The sequence below is a fragment of the Nansenia antarctica genome, assembly GCF_963989245.1.
Source record: "Nansenia antarctica genome assembly, chromosome: 7".
NCBI classification, from domain to species: Eukaryota; Metazoa; Chordata; class Actinopteri; order Argentiniformes; family Microstomatidae; genus Nansenia; species Nansenia antarctica.
Window position 1 is genome coordinate 64,772,434 of NC_137677.1, and position 22,081 is coordinate 64,794,514.

Sequence of the window (22,081 nt, forward strand, 5' to 3'; positions counted from 1 at the left end):
CACACACACATTATAGTGTTATGATCACCCCATAAACCCTAAGCTGATAAGACTCTATTGCAGGAAACCGTTCCCTGGTATGACTCTGTGTTTCCCATACAAAGATGAGACTGTGGCGGGCCGCTATTCGGTTGTTAAGTCTGACGTCAAACGTGACGTTTAGCCATTTCCGGGTCCAAACCAGAAATTCCCCGCACCAGAGTACCAGTGTACTAAAGCACCAGAGTACCAGTGTACTAAAGCACCAGAGTACCAGTGTACTAAAGCACCAGAGTACCAGTGTACTAAAGCACCAGAGTACCAGTGTACTAAAGCACCAGAGTACCAGTGTACTACAGCACCAGAGTACCAGTGTACTAAAGCACCAGAGTACCAGTGTACTAAAGCACCAGAGTACCAGTGTACTAAAGCACCAGAGTACCAGTGTACTAAAGCGGTAGAATGACAGTTCAATTGTTTTTTAGACTGGGATCTATTCATACAACAAGGGACACAGCAGCACTTTTCAGTTTTTCCCATATTTGTCAGCGTCTTTGAGCCTCGGAAAAGCGCTATACAAATATAATGAATTATTATTATTACTGAGGCATTTCGAAGAGAGCGCCTCAGCCAACTTTGGACCCGGAAACACGTCACGACTTAACAACCGAATAGTTTCTGATCCAACGGACCCACAGGTGGATCCGAAGTGATATAAAGAGCTTACCTCGATCAATTCTCTTCATCGATATCACATTTTTTTCGCAACTTTGCATGCTATACGATGCCACCATTTTGTTTCCGAGACGGTAAACACGGCCGAAGTCACTTCCAGTCTTCTCCAACTGGAGAATGTGTCATGTCCGGTTTCAACGCCGAATTTCCATACCATTGGTCGGCCAACCCCAAAAAATAAAAAAAAATAATAATCTGATACATGAGAAAGGTCAAATGGCACAGATGGTGCCAAAATATCTCCAAATGGCCTAAACATATCCAAATTTGGTGTCCGCCTAAACATACCTGTACTAAAACAGGTACAAAGTTGCATTTGCTCACATTACTAGCATCGACTTTGGCACAAGTACTAATAAGACCCTGGAGTACTGATTCCTAGATGATTTGGGCTTGGTCATCAGGTTTCCACGGTGATATTCACTGTAAAAGCTGTTGTTTTTTTAGGCGGAGACTGAATTTGAGATTTTGTATAATGTTCTAGCTCTATTTACTCTGACACAGTAACATAGATTTTGATTCTGACACTTCTACAGCCACCCCACAGGTGTTAGCTTTCATTTGATAACAAGATCATTATGAAGGCCCTTGTGATTGTGGAGATATTCTATATTCACTGTGGGCATGTCATTTCGAGCAGAAAACCAGAAAAATGAGGTGGATAAGAAGAGGTTTGTCCCGCCATAGTCTTATAACGAACCAAAAGTATGAAAGTATTTCTCGCTGTTTTATGTATTTATTTATTTTGTAGTGCATTTTTTCAGGGCTGCTCATGCTGTTGTGGAAAGGCCGTTGAACATGCCCCCCCCCCCACCCAAACCTCAGTCTGGCATTCAGAGGACGGCTCAGAGACTTTGGAGTTTTACCTCTGGCCTGGCTACTAACTTGGCATGCCCAAAATACACATGTACTGTACTCTCTCTCTCTCTCTCTCTCTCTCTCTCTCTGTCTCTCTCTCTCTGTCTCTATCTCTCTCTCTCTCCCTCTCTCTCTCTCTCTCCCTCTCTCTCTCTCTCTCTCTCTCTCTCCCTCCCTCTCTCTGTCTCTCCCTCCATCTCTCTCTCTCTCTCCCTGTCTCTCTCTCTCTCTCCCTCTCTCTCTCTCTCTCTCTCTCTCTCTCTGTCTCTCCCTCCATCTCTCTCTCTCTCTCCCTGTCTCTCTCTCTCTCTGTCTCTCTCTCTCTCTCTCTCTCTCTCTCTCTCTCTCTCTCTCTCACATACACACACACACACACACACGATAGAGAAAGCTCCCAGCAGCTCTCTGTGGTATGTGTATAGTGAGTGTTTCTCTGGTTCCTTCTCTTTGAAACGGTTGTCTTGGCAGCCGGGGTCCGTCCCCTGCACTAGTCTACACACACACCTGTTAGATTCTGTCACCGTGGGCATGGCGGTCTCTGTGTCTGACGTTCACCCAGCCAGGTAATACATGGATGTCACAGACAGCCTCTAAGTCCACACCCTCCCACTATACAGGTGGAGCCATGTTGGTGTTATATATCTATATCTACATATCTATATATAGAGCCAAGCCAACCGTATATACGTATATATCTGTGTATATATATAATAATAATAATAACTTTATTTGTATAGCGCTTTTCCTGCAAACTTTGCAGCTCAAAGTGCTTTAATCATTATATATCATAATTAAATTATTTAGTCATTTAAAGGCAATATTAAAAAGATGGGTTTTTAGTCTTGACTTGAACACATGTGCTGAGGTTGCATCCCTAATGTAAACTGGCAGTGAGACACAATCACAGACACATAAAATGAGAATGCAGCCTCACCAAATCTCTTCTTTTGTACATAAAAAAAAAACAGCGTCAGAAGACCTGAGAGCACTATTGGGCTGATATGCTAGCAGAAGACCTGAGAGCTCTATTGGGCTGATATGCTAGCAGAAGACCTGAGAGCTCTATTGGGCTGATATGCTAGCAGAAGACCTGAGAGCTCTATTTGGCTGATATGCTAGCAGAAGACCTGAGAGCTCTATTGGGCTGATATGCTAGCAAAAATATAGCACTATAGGAGGTATTTTCTGCCTGCCGCTATAAGATTGTACAACTCCTTCTCCGGCTGGCTGGGTCGGGGGGTCGGTAAAATGATGTAATGGATCAATCTATTGAGGATCTGTCATCTTAAATGCGTTGTGTCATCTCAGGATAGATCAGGTGTGCAGCAGACACGATTTGACAAGGAATAGAATGTTCAACACGGGTGGAATGAGTACTATAAGATGTATTAAGACAACAGCAAACTAGCTTCGTCAGCAGAGTATCAGCATTCGACATCATTATGAAATACAGACAGGTTTAAATACTTTTCATGTTATCTCAGATGTTACTTGTGAAATGAGCTCACCATCCCTGGCGCCTACAACCCACAAGGTCTTAAGATAACAACCCCAAATCTGTCTGTTTGTGGCGTCACTGCTAACCGTGAAGATCAGGCTGACCTGGAAGAAGCAGAATGTGTGTGTGTGGGTATGTGTGATGTGTGTGTCTGAGTGACATGAGAATAGAGTGTGTGTGTGTGTGTGTGTGTGTGTGACATAAGCATAACCCCACCTAGATCTAACAAGAGGCAGGCTGGGGGGTGGTACATCAGTGGTCTACTAGTCTGTTCTTACTGTAATGAGTGGTGAGCCGCTGCAACGCCTTCATTTCCTCTCAGGGATCAATAAAGTGTCTGTCTGTCTATCTGTCTATCTGTCTGTCTGTCTGTCTGTCTGTCTGTCTGTGGTGAGAGAGGGCAGTATCTGAGAGTGTATCACAACAATGTTCAGGTTACTACTGATTTGTGCTACTCTACTGTCATGTCATGTAACGGGTGTCTTGCTGCATGTAAACACTCTCTCTCTCTGTCTCTCTGTCTCTCTCTCTGTCTCTCTGTCTCTCTCTCTGTCTCTCTCTCTCTCTCTCTGTCTCTCTCTCTGTCTCTCTGTCTCTCTCTCTGTCTCTCTGTCTCTCTCTCTGTCTCTCTCTGTCTCTCTCTCTGTCTCTCTCTCTCTGTTTCTCTGTCTCTCTCTGTCTCTCTCTCTGTCTCTCTCGCTCTGTTTCTGTCTCTCTCTCTCTGTTTCTCTGTCTCTCTCTCTGTGTCTCTCTGTCTCTCTCCCTCTCTCTGTTTCTCTCTCTCTGTCTCTCTGTCTCTCTCTCTCTCTCTGTCTCTCTCCCTCTCTCTGTTTCTCTCTGTCTCTCTGTGTCTCTCTCTCTCTCTCTCTCTCTCTGTCTCTCTCTCTCTGTCTCTCTGTCTCTCTCTCTCTCTCTCTCTCTCTGTCTCTCTGTCTCTCTCTCTCTCCCTCTCTCTCTCCCTCTCTCTCTCCCTCTCTCTCTCCCTCTCTCTCTCTCTCTCTCTCTCTCTCCCTCTCTCTCTCCCTCTCTCTCTCTCTCTCTCTCTCTCTCTCTCTCTCTCAGTCTGGAGCTGCTGTATTTGGGTGGTAACCAAATCACCTCCATTCCTCCTGAGCTGGCCAACCTCCCCTACCTCAGCTACCTGGTCCTGTGTGACAACCGCATCCAGAGTGTTCCTCCACAGCTCACCAGGTAACCACAACACAACCACACTACTAGAACCTAACCCTAACTCAACCGCATCCCAGGGTGTTTCTCCTGAGCTCACCAGGAAACCAAAACACCAAGCAAGGTCCATCACCTAACCCTAAGACAACCTAACCCCTCCCCCCTGAACTCACCAGCTAACCACAACCCAACCGTAGCCCAACCACAGTCTAGGTGTCAGCCTGTAATAAATACACACATGGAACCATAACACGTCTCTTCACAACACTGGCTCCCCGCTGGTGGAATGAGCTTCCCACGGCTGTCAGAACGGCAGAGTCACTACCCATCTTCCGTCGGAGACTGAAGACCTCCATCTCTTCCGGTTACACCTTAACTGCTCCTCCTGAGACATATACTGCCCCCCAGCACTGCGTCTCCTGAAGACACCCGCTTTTCCCCTCTACTGTGTCCCTAAAAACTTCTATTGACCCCCTTGTACTGTTTCTCTGTTTCTCCAGTGTCAAAAAAGAAAAGAAAAAGAAACTAGGTTTAGAAGAAGGTGATAAAAGAAGGTTTTTCCTTCTATCAATGGCCCCGGGCCTGAGCTGGATTACTCTTCCTGCTACGACTGGTGGATTGATGATTCACTTGCTTAGTCAAATGTATTGATTCTAAGTCTCTTTGGAATAAGACGTCTGCTAAATGCCAAACATGTAAATGTGAATGTCTCCCCCGCTGCCTCTCCCTCTCGCCAGGCTCCACTCTCTGCGCTCCCTCAGTCTCCATAACAACCTGCTCACCTACCTGCCCCGCGAGGTGCTCGGCCTCGTGCGCCTGCAGGAGCTCAGTCTCCGCGGCAACCCGCTGGTGGTGCGCTTCGTCAAGGAGATGAGCTTCGACCCGCCGTCGCTGCTGGAGCTGGCGGGCCGCACCATCAAGAGCCGCAACGTCCCGTACCTGCCCTGCGAGCTGCCCGCGCACCTGGGCCACTACCTGGACCTGGCCAGCAAGTGTCCCAACCCCAAGTGTGCTGGTAGGTGACCTGCCCCTTACATAGGGTGGTGGGTGGGTGGATGAGTGAGTGAGTGTGTGAGTGTGTGAGTGTGTGAGTGTGTGAGTGTGTGTGTGAGTGTGTGAGTGTGTGAGTGAGTGTGTGAGTGTGTGTGTGTGTGTGTGTGTGAGTGAGTGTGTGTTTGTGTGTGAGTGAGTGTGCTCAGTGAAAGCTTTTGTTTCCTTTTTGACAGGAAATGGATCAGAGTGTGTATAAATCACTCGTACAACACACACACACACACACACACACACACACACACACACACACGGTGGGTGGGTGGGTGGATGTCTGTCTGTGTGTTGGTCAATAGAATGTGTGAGTATATGTGTGTCACTCTGTTGTGTGTGTGTGTGGGGGTTTGTGTGCGCGTGTGTGCCTGCCTGTCTTTTATATTATATATCAGAATAATAAAGCACAAGTGTGCTTATTTATACGTGTAATATTGGGTGTATTGCTTCAGTATGCTTACCCTGGTGTGTCTGCTCTCCTCTCTCTCTGTCTCTCTTTCTCTCTCTCTCTCTCTCTCTCTCTCTCTCTCTCTCTCTCTCTCTCTCTGTCCAGGTGTGTACTTTGACTCGTGCGTGCGCCACATCAAGTTCGTGGACTTCTGTGGGAAGTACCGGCTGCCCCTCATGCACTACCTGTGCTCCCCAGAATGCACCTCTCCCTGCAACTCCAACCCGCAGAGCGACGCCGAGTCGGAGGACGAGATCAGCGTGCCCGCCGACCGCCTGCAGAGGGTGCTCCTGGGATAGCACAGCAGTAACCCCGGGCAACAGCCCCTCCAAACTCAAGTCCTGTGTGTCTCTGTGATTCTGACAATATGACAGACAGATTAACTCTGACCCCCTCCGCTGTATGACAGACAGGAACTCTGAACTCTGACCCCCTCTCCGCCGCCGCCTGCTCTGTGTGTGTGTGTCTCCAGACCCCAGAGTGAGGCAGAATGCTTAGTCACACACACACACACACACACACACACACACACACACACTGAGTGACACACACACACACACACACACACACTGAGTGACACAGACACACACACACACACACACACACACACACACTGAGTGACACAGACACACACACTGAGTGACACAGACACACACACACTGAGTGACACACACACACACACACACACACACACACACACACACAGTGACCTCTCTGCCACAGCTGTCTGGTCGTGGACATCACGGTTCCGTGTCCAGTACCTGTAGTGGCGTCGTACCATACCCGTAAACCCATTGGTCCAGCCGTCTGTCTGTCTAAAACCGGAGGGGAACACAAACGGAGAACGTATCAAAGACACGCCTCCTCCTCCTCTCCCAATCTGCTCCTCTCTCCCCCCCCACCCCTGACCAGAAGACTGGGCCGAAGGGTTTTCCCTCTGTCACTCCCATACGTCACATGACACGTCACATGACAGATCAGCGAGGCTCTGGTCACGTTGAGCACACTGCTGTATAACAGACTGACCGTGTTCAGACCCATGCCTGTTGGTTTGCCCTGGGTGGAGAGAGAGAGTTGGTTTCATAGGAGGACATGAGAGGGCAGTACAATCCAGAAGTTTGCCTGGACCGTGTCAGCGGAGTCATTGAAGAGCTTTCCTGATTGGAGCACATTGTTATGACCCCTCCCCTGAGAGAAATGAGAGAAAGTCAGGAAGTGAACAATGGGAGATTGTGTTTTTTTGACTGAAAACAGAATGTGTGAGTGAGTGTGTGAGTGTGTGAGTGTGTGAGTGTGTGTGAGTGTGTGAGTGTGTGAGTGTGTGTTTGTGTGTGAGCGAGCGAGTGAGTGTGTGAGTGTGTGACCCCTGTGCTCAGTGAAAGCTTTTGTTTCCTTTTTGACAGGAAGTGGATCAGAGTGTGTATAAATCACTCATACAACACACACACACACACACACACACACACACACACACACACACACACACACACACACACACACACACACCTATTCACTGTGAAGGGATAAAACCAAACTTATCCAGCAGAAATACAATGAAAGTATGTACTGTGTTTGTATTTCTAAGTCCAGATGTATACAGGTCTATGTAATAATAGATCTGGTCTACAACACAGGATGTTCTTTGTGATTGGAACATCTAGAACACCTGGCCAGATGGCCCCAGAAGGTGTGTGTTCAGAGTGAACAGGAACTACACAAGTCAGCCTTTTCTAAAAACTAAAAAAAGCCCTTTTTGTTTTAGACTAAGCCAATGCTCCTCCATTGTTACAATACCAGGGGGGTGTTCCATCAACATCGCTAAAGGAACATCCAGGCTTATTATTTTGACAAGTCCCGCGAGACTTCAGACTTATCAAAATAAGGCTGGATTTTTTTTTTTTACAAGTCTTAAATAAGCCTGGATTTTTCTTTAGCGGCATTGATGGAACACCCCCCAGGTAGAAGTGCTTATTCTGTGTGTGTAAAAGTGCCTTACTGATGAACCCGAAGAGAGAGAAGAAGAATTAAAAAGAATGAAACGGAAAAAAAGGAACACGACATTTGAACCCTGAAATGTGACGATTCACTTTTTTTTTTTTTTTCTTTAGTCATTTTGTTTTCCCCTCAAGTGATTATGTTTTGGTTCACGATCTTAACCACAATGATGTGAAAATGACGATGACGTCACGTAACAACAACATGTACTGCTTTTATACCAATCCACTGTTCTACTGTCAATACACACTAATAGAGTGCTTTCATTGAAGATGACTTACTGAATATAGTACTCATGCAGGAGATGGCCTCTAGGTCACTACTAAATATGTGCACTTTTACCCACATATAGACTGTACAGTATATAATATCCTTAATAAAGATTGATTTTAATGTCTAAGAAATGAGTGTAATGTCTTTTATATACTGTACTGTACTGTCACCTACAGTGTAATGGTGCTGTGTGTGTGTGTGTGTGTGTGTGTGTCTGTGTCTGTGTCTGTGTGTGTGTCTGTGTCTGTGTGTGTACAGAGGTACACAAGGTCTTAACTGTTGACCGACTTATCTGTTGTTGTCTGTTTGGAGCTGAGGTCAGAGTTCACAGTTCACATCCACCAGGTACAGACGTCATTGTTTGCTGAGCAGTGTGGTCAGTCAGCTGTGTAGTTTGTTGCTTGTTTGCTTACGGCAAAAATGACAACAATAAGTCGCCACAGTATCCGTCTCTATCTGACAGCCAGACTGTTGACGGTTTGAACTGTGCCAAACCGTGTGTGTGTGTGTGTGGGTGTGTGTGTGTGTGTGTGTGTGTGTGTATGCATGCATCTGTGGGTGTGGGTGTGTGTGTGTGTGTATGCATGCATCTGTGGGTGTGTGTGTGTCAGTGGAGGCTGGTGACTTCCAGAATTGAGGAGGCCAATTTTTTTCCGCTTGCTCGCTTCACTCGCAATGGAATGTTCCCTGTTCTTCTTATCTGTCTTTGTGCTGGCCAAAGGCATAGATACTATTTGGAGTGTAAGCTACAATCAGAAAGTTCTGATTGATGGAATTCATTGTGCAGAGCTTAGCCTATGTGCCTGCCTGAAGAAATGACATTGCTGTAAGTCTATGAGCCTGCCTGAAGAAATGACATTGCTGTAAGTCTATGAGCCTGCCTGATAATTAAGTTGAGAAATGACATTTGGATGTAATATAAATGCCCAGTGAACATGTGTCAAAGGCAGGAATTTGATAATTATGTGGTTAAAAAACAATTTTTAGCCTACATTTTTCATTCTTCTTCTTCTACAGCTTCAACATGTAATCATCAATTTAATCACGTTTAGCATATAAAAAAGATACGTAACAGTTTCTTTATCAAATGTAGTTTTATTCAATATAATATAAATATTTATTTGTTTAAATGTTGTGAGGACAGTACTGGTTCCAGCTGGCTTCATCTGCTGAGAAACACAGACATGCAATGGAGTGTTATTACTACTGAGAACTAGTGGTGTAACACTGGTAGAGACATCTGATTAGTTCAACTCACCTCTGGTTTAGCTGAGGGGCGGCATGCTCTCTCCAGGACTCCACTCCACAGGTTTGTCCCAATATTAAAGTTATATCAGCAAGCCAACTTGCTGGATTTCAACTTGCAGGATTTCAACAATTAAAAAAAACTTAACTCAACTCAACTCAACTCAACTTGCTGGATTTCAACTTGCAGGATTTCAACAATTAAAAAAAACTTAACTCAACCCATCCTCCTCTCCCACTGGATTCGGACCCATGCCACCACCACAAGCACCTGTTGCATGTACCTCTCTCACATCCATTTTGCCTGACAAAATGTCAATCATTCAGCCCTGGACTCATTTCTAATATTTATCCTGCAGAACAGCACTCATACACGCGTGTGGCGGAAAAAAGGTACTACGACGGAGGAGAGGCCTCCTGTTCCCACCCATTTTCAGTGATGGGCCAATCACATATTGCCATGAAAAAAATTGCATCACATTGACTTCTATGAGAAACCACTTTCCAACAGGAGGCCTGGACTTTTCGACAGGAGGCCTGGCCTCCTTCAATAGAAACGGATAGGGATTCTGGCCTGTAGGTGCTTTACAATTGCAATATTGGGTTTTAGCCATGGAAAATATTTATGAACAAAACGGAAATAATATTAATAAATAATATTAATATAAAACAATTTAAAATATTTTTTTTGTTAAATAAATAAAAAATTAAAAATAAAATATATAATTATTGCTTTTTTAAATCTCTCTCTCTTCTCTCAAATTATTGGGGAGGCCAGGCCTCCTCCACCTCTATGGAGGAGCCTCCACTGGTGTGTGTGTGTGTGTGTGTGTATGCATCTGTGGGTGTGTGTGTGTGTGTGTGTGTGTGTGTGTGTGTGTGGGTGTGTGTGTGAGTGTGTATGCGTGCATCTGTGTGTGTGTGTGTGTGTGTGTGTGTGTGTGTGTGTGTGCATGGGTGAGAGCGTGTGTGTGTGTGTGTGTGTGTGTGTATGCGTGCATCTGTGGGTGTGTGTGTGTGTGCACATGGGTGAGAGCGTGTGTGTGTGTTTACATGAGCGTGTCAGCCCGTTTTGTTTCAGCCATTGGAAGTTTGAATAGTTGTGTTCAGGTCTGCCTCATTTGCATATGAACGTGATTGCATTACTGTGGCTGAATGGCAGAGAGACCTCGTCTTTAACCCAGCTCCAGGAGATGCCAGGGTGAGTGCATTCTGCCTCTCTCTCAATCAGCAGAGCCCTTCATACGTCGCCAAGACCTACTGACACAAACCTCTCTGCCTCTCTCTCTCTCTTTCTTTCTCTTCTTTGCTCCTTTCTCTCTCTCGCCTGAGCAGGCCGGCCTGTTGTTGTGTGACTGTTTTGAGGGACAGATGTCTTGTTTGTTTTGTGTCCCTCTGTTTGCCCACGTTTCAGACGACAGCTCAAAGGTCCCCTACCTGTCTGTCTGTCCCCCTACCTGTCTGTCTCACTGAGAGTGAGGTTCTTTCAGGACAAGCTCACTGGCTTTTTATTTTCTCACCCTTCTCTGTTTACATTGCTTCACTCTCTCTCTCTCTCTCTCTCTCTCTCTCTCTCTCTCTCTTTCTCTCTTCTCAATCGATATACTCTCTCTGACAGACAGACAGACACACACACACACACACACAAAAACACACACACTCCAGAGTCATGGTGGTTCCTTGTCCCAACAGAACCCCTCCAGAGCCCTCTACTGTACATCAGTATCAGTGTGTGTGAGTGTGTGTGTGTGTGTGTGTGTGTGTGTGTGTGTGTGTGTGTGTGCACGTGCCAGTGGAGGGTGATGATGGAGATAGAAATCATTGTATTGCATGAAATGGAATGAGGATTTCTACCTCCAACATCCTCCGCTGGTGCGTGTGTGTGTGTGTGTGTGTGTGTGTGCGTGTGTGTGTGTGTGTGCGTGCGTGCGTGTGTGCGTGTGTGTGTGTGTGTGGGAGCAGCATGCTTTGTGCTGTTAGCTGTTCGCTGCAACTCGAGACAGAGACACACGCTGGCGAGGCCGTGATGTAACTGACCCTGCAGTGAATGAAACGCCTCAGAGGCTGTGAAGAGAGCAGAGAGCAGAGAAGAGAGCAGTCTGTCTGTCTGTCAACAGCCTCAGACAACACAGCACAGCTCAGCAGTCTGGACGTACACATCACCACTTACAACCTCATATTCAGGATTCATATTCATATCCCAACATTGAGCTACGTAAGTAAGTAAGAACTTGTCACTTGGTCGTTTTCTCCCAGCCAATGATGTTCCATCAGCGGTGAATGGAAGTGGCGGTCGACTCCATATCAGCAGAGCAGAAGAGGGACTGAGCCCATCGGCAACACCTGAGTAAGGTAAAGACTAACTGTGTGTGTGTGTGTGTGTGTGTGTGTGTGTGTGTGAGAGAGAGAGAGAGAGAGAGAGTGAGAGAGAGAGAGAGAGACAGAGAGAGAGAGAGAGAGACAGAGAGAGAGAGAGAGAGAGAGAGAGAGAGACAGAGAGAGAGAGAGAGAGAGCGAAAGAAAGAAAGAGTACACAACACTGTGTGTGTGTGTGTGTGTGTGTGTGTCGGGGGGTATGATTGATTTTTGGCATTAAGAGTTTCAGACGGGGCACCATCCTCCGCTAACGTTTGCGTTCTACACAATGGCACAGCACAGTACAGGACACACACACACACAGCACAGTACAGGAGGATCAGTGGATGAAAGAGCTGGGGGGGGCGGTGTGACACGAGAGGGTTTCTACCACCGTAATCCTCTTGTCACCTTCGGTCAGGGCCTTCATTCATATCAGCTAAGACTCGACACGATGGCCAGGGTGGTGTGCGTGCGTGTGCCCTTGACCGACCTACTTACTTTACCAGACCTCACACATGAAGGGCTACACGTCCACACACACTCCAACACAAGAGTCACCCACTCCAGACCCCAACAATCAGGCCTTGTCCTGGGGATTATGGAGTTCGTTAATCGGCTGCCTTAGTGCCGCCTCAGTGCAGCCCCCTCCCCCTGGTGAGGTGGGGGGTGGGGGGGTGGCACGAGGAGAAGGAGAGAGGGGCAAGAGGGAGGGAGGGAGGTAGGGGAGGGGGGGGGGGGTTACTGTCCACTGTTATGGAACTGTGTCAGATCACCATGGTGAAGAACAAATCATAGACTAATCAAAACTCAGTACACGCCCTTCTCCCCCCTCTCCGTCAGAGAAATAAGCCTTCTCCTCTTCTCCTCCTCTCGTTTTAACAGATGAGACACTTTGATTATGTAACTGATATAGAGTATCAGTATGTGAATTACTAGTGGATCAATCAGAGGAGGTTGGTGGAGGTAGAAATTGGAGGACGGGCTCATTGGAATGCAGAATTAGAATGGAATGAGGAATGGTATCAAACATTCATATTTTATACCCAATTCTTCATTCTAGTTCCATGCATTACAATGAGCCCATCCTCCGATTTCTACCTCCAACAGCCTCCCCCTGGGTGAGGAGGTGGTCCTCCCTGCCTGTGACTGCAGCCTCATATCAAGGGGAAACCATCCAGTACATTCAGTGGTGTAGTCTAGTGTTTTCTAGTGGGATTTTTCCCTCCCAGCCTCATATCGTTCATTTCGGAACGCCATAAAAATATATCTGCGCTCCCTGTCTAACGTTATATATATCTAACATTACATGTTATAAGGCTGATCTGTGCATGACAGTGCTGCATTTTGGCACATTTCATGTCGCATCTCCCCCCGTTGATGGTATATGACGCTATAGTCAGTCCCAATGGTCCAAAAGTCAAGTGCTTCGTAACACAGACGGGGTGAATTTTATGAATGAAAGTGTGAAAGTTCTGTCACAAAACGTCTGTTACGTATCCTCACACATTTTTAAGTGGGTATATGGAAATCCTTGGCCTTTCCTAGTGGGTATACGGCGTAGTCCTGCGTATCACCTAGACTACACTACTGAGTACATCCCAGAGAACAGCTGATCCAGGGAAGTGTTGCCGTGTTGCAGAGAAGACGGGAGTCGGGAGAACAGGGCACGGAGGCTTACAGTACGCTTAGCAGGCAGACCTGGACATGTCACTAGGGATGGTCCTCCTGTTCTGGGCTGGGACAGGACAGGACAGGACAGGACAGGACAGGGCGGGGTGGGGGGGGTGGGGGGGGGTTGGGGGGATGATGCCAGGCGCTGAGAACAATCCGTTTCCGCCCCCACCAAAGCCGGTGGATTAGGGAGTGGAACCCACCGGAACCGCGGCTGGTTCTGGAGTCAATGCAGCCAGGAAATGGTTCTCTGCTGCAGCAGGAAAGGGTGCCTCGGGATTCAGAGTTGTATCAACAATTTTTTTTTTTTTTTTTATAATTTATTTTTGTCTGTTTTCTCTTTATTTATTTCTGCCCCCCCCCACTGTACTGTACACGTCTGTGCCCTAACTTCCATTGTATGGGCCGGCTGTGTCTCAGGAGGTAGAGCCGCCGTCTAATGATCGCAAGGTTGGCAGATCGGCGGTTCGAGCCCCGGCTGGCCACATGTCGAAGTGTCCTTGGGCAAGACACTGAACCCCAAATTGCTCCCAGTGAGCGGGCCGGCCGGCGCCTTGCATGGCAGCTTGCCACGATTGGTGTGTGAATGGGTGAATGAGAGGCCGTTGTAAAGCGCTTTGGATAAAGGCGTCTATATAAGTGCAGTGCATTTGTATGATCACCACTGTGTCGTACAGAGCTGTGTGTTCCTCATTCTGTTCTGTGAGTTACAATCCACCACCGTCCTCCCGTGTCGACCCCCCCCCCCAGCCTCCGCGGGTGTCCGGTCTCCGTTGACGTTGGATCTTCAACCCCTGGTTGCCGTCTGCTGAGCGCCACACGTCTCCCCTCCCCGCTCCTTAACTCAAGCTGTCTAACTAACCACTAGCCCTAATGTTCCTGGATGAAATATTTACGCACCTGGTAACCCGAGTGTTGGTGAAGTCCACCTGCTTTCAGGCCTCTACTACCTACTACCTTGAACCTGATCGTGGAGGGAAACCTGATAGTGGATGTCCACACAGCGGGCGACACTGAGAAGACTCTGTGGCATTCAGAGCTTCAATAGGTGGCCTAACATTGACACCTGAGCTCAGAGGTTAAGACTCTGAGCTCAGAGTTGATAAGTCTTTGTTTGTGTTTGTGGACCAGGGGAGGCTGGTGGAGGTAGAACACCAGGGGAGGCTGGGGGAGGTAGAACACCAGGGGAGGCTGGGGGAGGTAGAACACCAGGGGAGGCTGGGGGAGGTAGAACACCAGGGGAGGCTGGGGGAGGTAGAACACCAGGGGAGGCTGGGGGAGGTAGAACACCAGGGGAGGCTGGGGGAGGTAGAACACCAGGGGAGGCTGGGGGAGGTAGAACACCAGGGGAGGCTGGGGGAGATAGAACACCAGGGGAGGCTGGTGGAGGTAGAACACCAGGGGAGGCTGGGGGAGGTAGAACACCAGGGGAGGCTGGGGGAGGTAGAACACCAGGGGAGGCTGGGGGAGGTAGAACACCAGGGGAGGCTGGGGGAGGTAGAACACCAGGGGAGGCTGGGGGAGGTAGAACACCAGGGGAGGCTGGGGGAGGTAGAACACCAGGGGAGGCTGGGGGAGGTAGAACACCAGGGGAGGCTGGGGGAGGTAGAACATCAGGGGGAGGCTGTGGGGGAGGTAGAACACCAGGGGAGGCTGGGGGAGGTAGAACACCAGGGGAGGCTGGGGGAGGTAGAAATCGGAGGACTTGTCGGGGCTTGTTGTAATGCATGGAACGGGATGAGGAACGGTAACACACATAACACACAGGGTGTTTGATACCCTTCCTCGTTCCGTCCCACACATTACAACGAGCCCCGTCCTCCGTTTTCTACCTCCACCAGCCTCCCCTGGTTGTGACTCACCCTCTCGGTAGGTCAGCATTTCATCATTTTGTCGACGTAGGAGTTGAGGAACTGTCCCCTCCTCAGAGTCGACGTCATACCGGATACACAGTAGAACTTTGTGACGTTAGAATTATGAGGTTCTATCTCCATTTTTGTCAAAATTGAGTTTTTTACATAATCTGATCCATTAGGTGTTTATTAATGCCTGTGTGGTGTTATTTTTTAAATGTTGAAATGTTTTAGTTAGTAATTAATAAAATACTGTTAATAAAAATGTTTTTTTGTGTCTCCCCATGTGTGTCCTATATTGTCAGCGTCTTTGAGCCCTGGAAAAGCGCTATATAAATTAAATTAATTATTATTATTATTATTAAAGGTTCCATCTCACAAAACATAATGGAATGTAAAAACTTTGACGCTCAATATCTCTGAACTACCCTAAACGGAGATAGAACCTTATCATTCTAAACAGAGATAGAACCTTATCATTCTAAACAGAGATAGAACCTTATCATTCTAAACTCACGACTTGCTGATTGTGTGCCACTGAGCTTTTCTGACCATGACCACAACCAGACCGTCCATAATCACGTGTTAGGGGGTTGCAAAGTCACCATCGGTCGTCAGTCTGTTATCAGCAGGAGGTACTTGATATTCTGCTTATCGTGGTGGTTGTGAACGACCTCGTTGTTTCTCTGAGGCGATGGTGGAGGTCGACTGGGATGGCGAGACCCAGGGGCGTCGTTAGCCCTGGGCGCCACCAGAGTACCAGTGTACTAAAGCACCAGAGTACCAGTGTACTAAAGCACCAGAGTACCAGTGTACTACAGCACCAGAGTACCAGTGTACTAAAGCACCAGAGTACCAGTGTACTAAAGCACCAGAGTACCAGTGTACTAAAGCACCAGAGTACCAGTGTACTAAAGCACCAGAGTACCAGTGTACTAAAGCACCAGAGTACCAGTGTACTAAAGCACCAGAGTACCAGTGTACTACAGCGGTAGAATGACTGTTCAATCGTTTTTTAGACTGGGATCTACATTCCCATGTTTCCCATGTTGTGTATTTCTCTTATTGGTTATGAATCAAAGAACAGCTATTGAGTTTAAGACAATTTAATCAGAAGTTACAAACAGATTTATACATACACGTGTTGATCCGTGGGCCAGGGCTGAAAAAGAGGACGCTCTCTCTCTCTCTCCCCGTTTCGTTCCAGAGGGGAGGGGCCAGCGTGTATGTGTGTCTTTGCCCAACCCCCAGAGGTCTCTGATAGCTGGTCCAGGGGCCATCTGTTAATGATCAGTGTGTGTGTGTGTGTGTGTGTGTGTGTGTGCGCTCGACTATGTGGTCTGTCGTAACCTGACTCCCTCAGAGAGCTTGCCTGTAGGCCCAAAGGCTCCGCTTTGGAACAAGCCATAAATGCCATAAATGTAAATGAAACTGTTACCAAGCCTTATCATACAAATCCAAGGTATGTGTGTGTGTTTAAGTAGAAAATATACGACACATCCCCCCTCGGACCACCCAGAGGGTGTTCCGAAACTAAACGACCACAAAACAAAAACAAAAACACAAAACCCCACAAAACATCCCCAAAAAAATAAATAAAAAATAAAAAATAAATAATAATTAAAAATTAAAAAATAAACAACAACAGACAGAAAAACTACACCAACACACAACACAAGAAGCACAATAACACAGACCAACCCAGGACCAGTATTAGGACCCAAAGATATCATAAACAAAAAATAGAAAACAACCAATAATAAAAAGAATCTTGAAAATAACAATCACAATTAAACTAAACACAGTTCATCATGCACAAATCAATACAGAAACTTCCAACGACCGATGTTTTCTTTGTCCTTGAAGCGTCAGGGTCAGAGGTTGCTAGCACTTGAACCCAGTTGGAGAACAGCCTTTACCGCTGTCTCGGATTGATAACACTTTCATAGTCAGGAGCTTCCATTTTCGTTGCGCTAGGAACAGAACCTCTCTCCTAGCTTTGTATAACCACCACATCACTTCTCAACTGACCTCAATCACACGATATAGAAACAAACAAACAATACACAAATAATGACATTCAGTTATCATAACACATAATTCTCCAACAGTAAGCACAGGACAAAGGGAATGCATTAATGCATAGATCTTCACCTCAGATGAGGACTAGTCTTCTGAAAAGTTCATTAACGTGGACTGAGTGACTGATTTTCCAAAAACAGTCAATGAGGCCCTGCCTCCTAAGAAAGTCAAAAATCATGTCTGCTATAATAGGTGCTCCTATCTTAGCAAAATAAGTTTCCCATGCCCCTAAGACCGTTTCCAGCCATGCTATCATCTGCTGTCCATTCCCGTCGTTCCCTTTGATCTTCTGCTTCACTACCCTATTCATAGTCTTTAATCTTTTCCTAACTGGTCGTCGTCCGTCAGTGTCATTGAGGTTCAGGCAGCCGCCTGGTCCCCTCCCACGCTGATCAAGGTCTGGGGAGTCGCCCTCAGCATCATCTGAAGCATGGTGCAGGCACTCGCCAGCATCCCCAGTAGCACAGGTGTCCAGGCTTTGGACACTCCCAGGCTGGACCTCCAGACTGTCAACACTCTCTGGTTCATTGGCATCTGGACAGCTTTCCACTGTCCCCTCGGCTTCAGGCATTGCCGGTAATATCACTGGCTGTAACGCTGGCATTGCCACTGGCTCAGGCAACACCACAGCATCTCGTCGTAGCTCCTCCTTCTCAGGTTCTCTGGGGACCTCGGCACCTGTTGGCACAACATCCTGCCTACTCTGTACATCCACCCCCCTGTCCACCACCCGTGGCCCTATTGGGGTAGGGATATGCCCAGACACCACTGGTGTACCCACTCTGATGTTGTTTCTCCAACAGACCCCACATTGACCCAAAGCATGGTCAATCTGTTCCATCAAATATGGACTCCAAAACCCATATTCCTTGGTGATCTTGCGTCTTACCTCCCCCCTAGCCACATGTGCTAATCCATGAGCTTCCCGTATTAACATGCCTATTAAATCTGAGGGTGCTACAACCAACCCCTCATGATTCCTCCATAGACCTGTGTCATCCTGACTTGCCCCCCTTGCTAGCCAAACGTTCTTGTCTAACGTAGTTACTCTACTCTGTAACATCAATAAATCCTCAAGTGTGACCATGCCCTGTAATTGCTTTTCATGTGTGACCAGAAGACCTTTACCTGCCTTGTCTGCTCCTGTAATGGCTTTGGCTGCATCCTCTGCAGCCCTGTTACCTTGTGTGACATGTGATGAGTCAGACCTGTGTGCGGCACACTTCACTATGGCTAATTCCTTTGGCTTCATCATGGCCTGTAACAGCTTCATGATCTGTGCGTGGTGCTGTATAGGCGTACCATCAGTTCTCTTAAAACCCCGCCCCCTCCATACAGCTCCATTAAAATGACAAACATTATGTGCATAGGCAGAGTCGGTGTACACTGTCACTCTCCGTCCGGTTCCCAAGTTGCATGCTTTTGTGAGAGCAATCAATTCAGCCAACTGAGCTGAGCAAGGCTGAGGAACTGCCTCAGCCTGCTCTACAATAAACTTTGAATTCTGTGCTTTAACTAAGGAATACCCAGCGCACAAAGTTTCTCCTACCCCGTAACAAGACCCATCAACCCAATATTCTATATCAGCTCCCTTTAAAGGCAAAGCTTGTAGGTCTGTTCTATGCTTAATCACTCTGGCTGTCGATGGAATCTGAACACCGGATGGCACCGTCACCTGACAGCCGTCAGGTGTGCATTTTACTGTACAGTTCAATTGGCATAGAGCATCTCTCCCTAGCAGCCCTGTTGGCGTGTGTTCTGACACAAGTGTTGACAGAGTTGCTCTCTGTCCCTTGTACTCTAAGTCTACAAGCTCAGTTGTAGGAATCAGCTGTTTAATTCCCTCAAATCCGATTGTCTTCACATATTCTCTAGACATAGGGAGGTGCGTGGCGCCTTCAGGCTTCTGTGTCACCACCAGCTGGCACCTCCCACTCGGATCTTCCGGGCACCCCTATAGGCCAGCTGCTGGGCCTCCGTAAGGGTTCATCACTCCTGGAGCAGGTGTAGCAGGAGGCCAATATCCTCCTCCTTGGCTCCCCCCTGCGCCCCCCTGGGGCCTGTTGCAGCAGGTACAGGCTAGATGTCCATTCTGGTCGCATTGGCAACATGGTTCTAGCATCTCCTTCCCTGCTGCTGTCCATCCCCCTGGTGGTGGTCCTTGGCCAGGCTGTGTGTACATCTGGTATGGAACCGCTTGCACCCCTGGTGGCCCTTGTGGGTATGGATACCCCCCTTGTGGCCCCTGTGGGTAGGACTGGTAAGTAGCAGGATACCCCCCTTGTGGCCCCTGTGAGTAGGACTGGTAAGTAGCAGTCTGCACTCCAGGTGGCTGTTGCTGTGGGGCTAAAGCCTGCACTCCCTCTATGTTCCTCTCGCTTTCAGTCAATTGCACATGAGTCAATATTCTGAGTGATTCTTCGTCTTCTGCCTTCTGTATCTGAATATTCTTTCGATATAACTCAACTTGATGAGCTACGTGGTCTATATAAACAGCTTTGTTCATGTGTCGTAGCCCCACCACTTCTGCTAGCTTATCCTTAACTGGGGTAGGAAGCCCTTCTTGTATTTTTTCCCTGATTATGGATTTTTCTAAGGGGTTATCTTCAGCGTCTTTCCCTGTCACACTTCTCCATTGAGAGTGCACACGGGCCACAAAACCCCGGGGATTCTCATCTCCCCCCAGTGGCTTCACAATGATATTGTCTGGGTGAATGTGAGTAGGGTAAGTCTCTCTGATTGCTTTCCACAGTTTGCCTCTGTTTGCTGCGAAGAGCTCTGGATCATAAACTGATGTATTGATATATCTATGAAGTCCTGCCTTCATCAATATTTCCTGCATTGTATCCAATCCTGCAATAAAAGCTAAGAGTCTTTTCAGGTCTCCCATCGCGGCCTGCGTTCCTGTCAGTCTCACGTCGACCTCTCGCGTCCACGAATGGCCTCCCTCCTCCAGAACTGGGAGTTTCTCGATCACTTCAGACAGATCTGTATGATGCCACGGATGATATTCCATCTTGTTACCCCGAATCAGCACTGGACAGTTCTTTAATGTATTTGATGACATTCGGTGACAATCTTCCTCTTTACTCCTGTCGTCCCCTTTTCCCCTTGGCTCCTTCTTCTTCTTCTTCTGGGAATGGTCCTCCAGTGCCTTAGCATATGGAGGGGGACTGGAGACAGGACACATGTCTGGGGATGGAATGTTCAATTTCTGTTCCAGTGTTCTGGCCAATTCTTTTTTCTTTTCCGGTTCCATCTGAGCTATTTTCTGTCCCTCTACCTTAAATAGATCTAAAATAGCTAACTCTAACTTGCGTTTCTCTGATCTAATCTTTCCTCTTTGATGTGCTTTGTGCCCATTGATAAGTATTTCCAATGTTGCAATTATTTGTAAATTAAGGCTGCCCTCTTTCGGCCACGGCTGTTCAATGTATGCCCAACGGCTATTCCATTTCGTAGACATTTTGCTAATTTCCCTAACAAGAGGATTCATTTTTTCCACTATAGCCATAGGGGATAACGTAGCCAACATTCCACGATGTTCACTAATATCTTTTAACAGCTTCGTTGAATTCGACCCCATTCTACTTGCTCAATATGCTGACAATATTCTATATTAGATAAGGTGTACGCTTCTTACAACCCACCTTCCTATTGTCTTGTTTGCTAAACAAATGCTAGTCCAATATAACTGTATTAACCATCCCCACAAAACCCTGCAACTCAGAATAACAGATTTGCCTCTTGTGTATGTCAGTGCAGTATTAACTTAAATCTAATATCTGTGTAAGTACTTTATACTTAAATGTGTTTCCTAATTGTTTATGAATATGTGTCACTTGATTACTCATTCAATACTAATTACAGTTCTGGTCAACACAATTATTAAATCACAAAGGCTGGTCAACACCTAAGTATTCACTGATTTACAAAAAACCTTTTACTGCTTAATTATCAATACAATCTATTCTGCTATTCCTAATCAAAAACTGTGGACATGACCTAACTTGAAATAAAGGATGTAAATTACAAATATTAATTATAACCTGTAAAGAAATCGACTTGTTATTTGGAAAATGATTAATTATTAATTACAATCTGTAAAGAAATCGACTTGTTATTGGGAAAGAATGAATGATTAATTAGACTTAGTCATTGTACAATCGTACACTTCATTGATGTAAACCTGTGAAGTCATTCAGCTATTATCGAAAAAAGAAATGATTATTATTAGATTATCACAAAACAATTGATCAAAGTTCTGTGAAACAGAAAATGAAATGATCTGAATAATTAATTCAATCAATTAGTAATTAATTAAATTAATTAAAGTAATATATAACGATCATTTACAAACATCATCAATGAAGGAGGGTTGTATTTCATCAATTTACAGAGAGCCAATGTTTTAAAAATGTCTTGTCGTATTTTGGCCAGCAGGTGGCGCCAAGCAACCGACTTGCGTATCGATTGCGCATGCGCCAGCTCCTCCGTGTAAAATGGAGTAGGGGAAGGAGGGGCTAGTCTTTGTCCTTCTCCTCTGAGGGGAAACCCGCTGCTGTGAAAAGATTAGTCTCACAACATATATTTTGCTTTCCACAACACAACAATATCAAGCAATGCAGTTAAACGTATTATTTGCCAAAATAATCTTATTCAAATATACCATGCATTCACGTTTTCCACTTTTCATAAAGAGGGGTCAATGAATGCTTTTCATGTTCTCTTCATAGAGATGGCCTCTGTGTGTGTCCTTCCTCAAGGACAAAGACAATGGCGTCTAAGAATGGATTCTCTGACACAGTTCTGAAGAATCGATTTCTTAGTCTATAACAATAATGCTCTTTTCAATGCAATTTAACTATTAGTTAC

General features: G+C 46.5%; 1 protein-coding gene across 1 annotated transcript in view; it reads left to right on the forward strand.

The window, feature by feature from the left end:
* The window catches only part of lrrc58b (leucine rich repeat containing 58b), a gene marked incomplete at its 5' end in the record, with an annotated part of 45,507 nt that extends 38,227 nt beyond the window's left edge, over window positions 1–7,280 (forward strand). The window contains 3 exons of the mRNA XM_080537041.1: window positions 4,128–4,261; window positions 4,975–5,252; window positions 5,835–7,280. Coding sequence (XP_080393167.1) covers window positions 4,128–4,261; window positions 4,975–5,252; window positions 5,835–6,028 — 606 coding nt within the window. The 3' untranslated portion in view covers window positions 6,029–7,280. The remainder of the gene's footprint in view (window positions 1–4,127; window positions 4,262–4,974; window positions 5,253–5,834) is intronic.
* Between the last annotated feature and the right edge of the window lie 14,801 nt (window positions 7,281–22,081).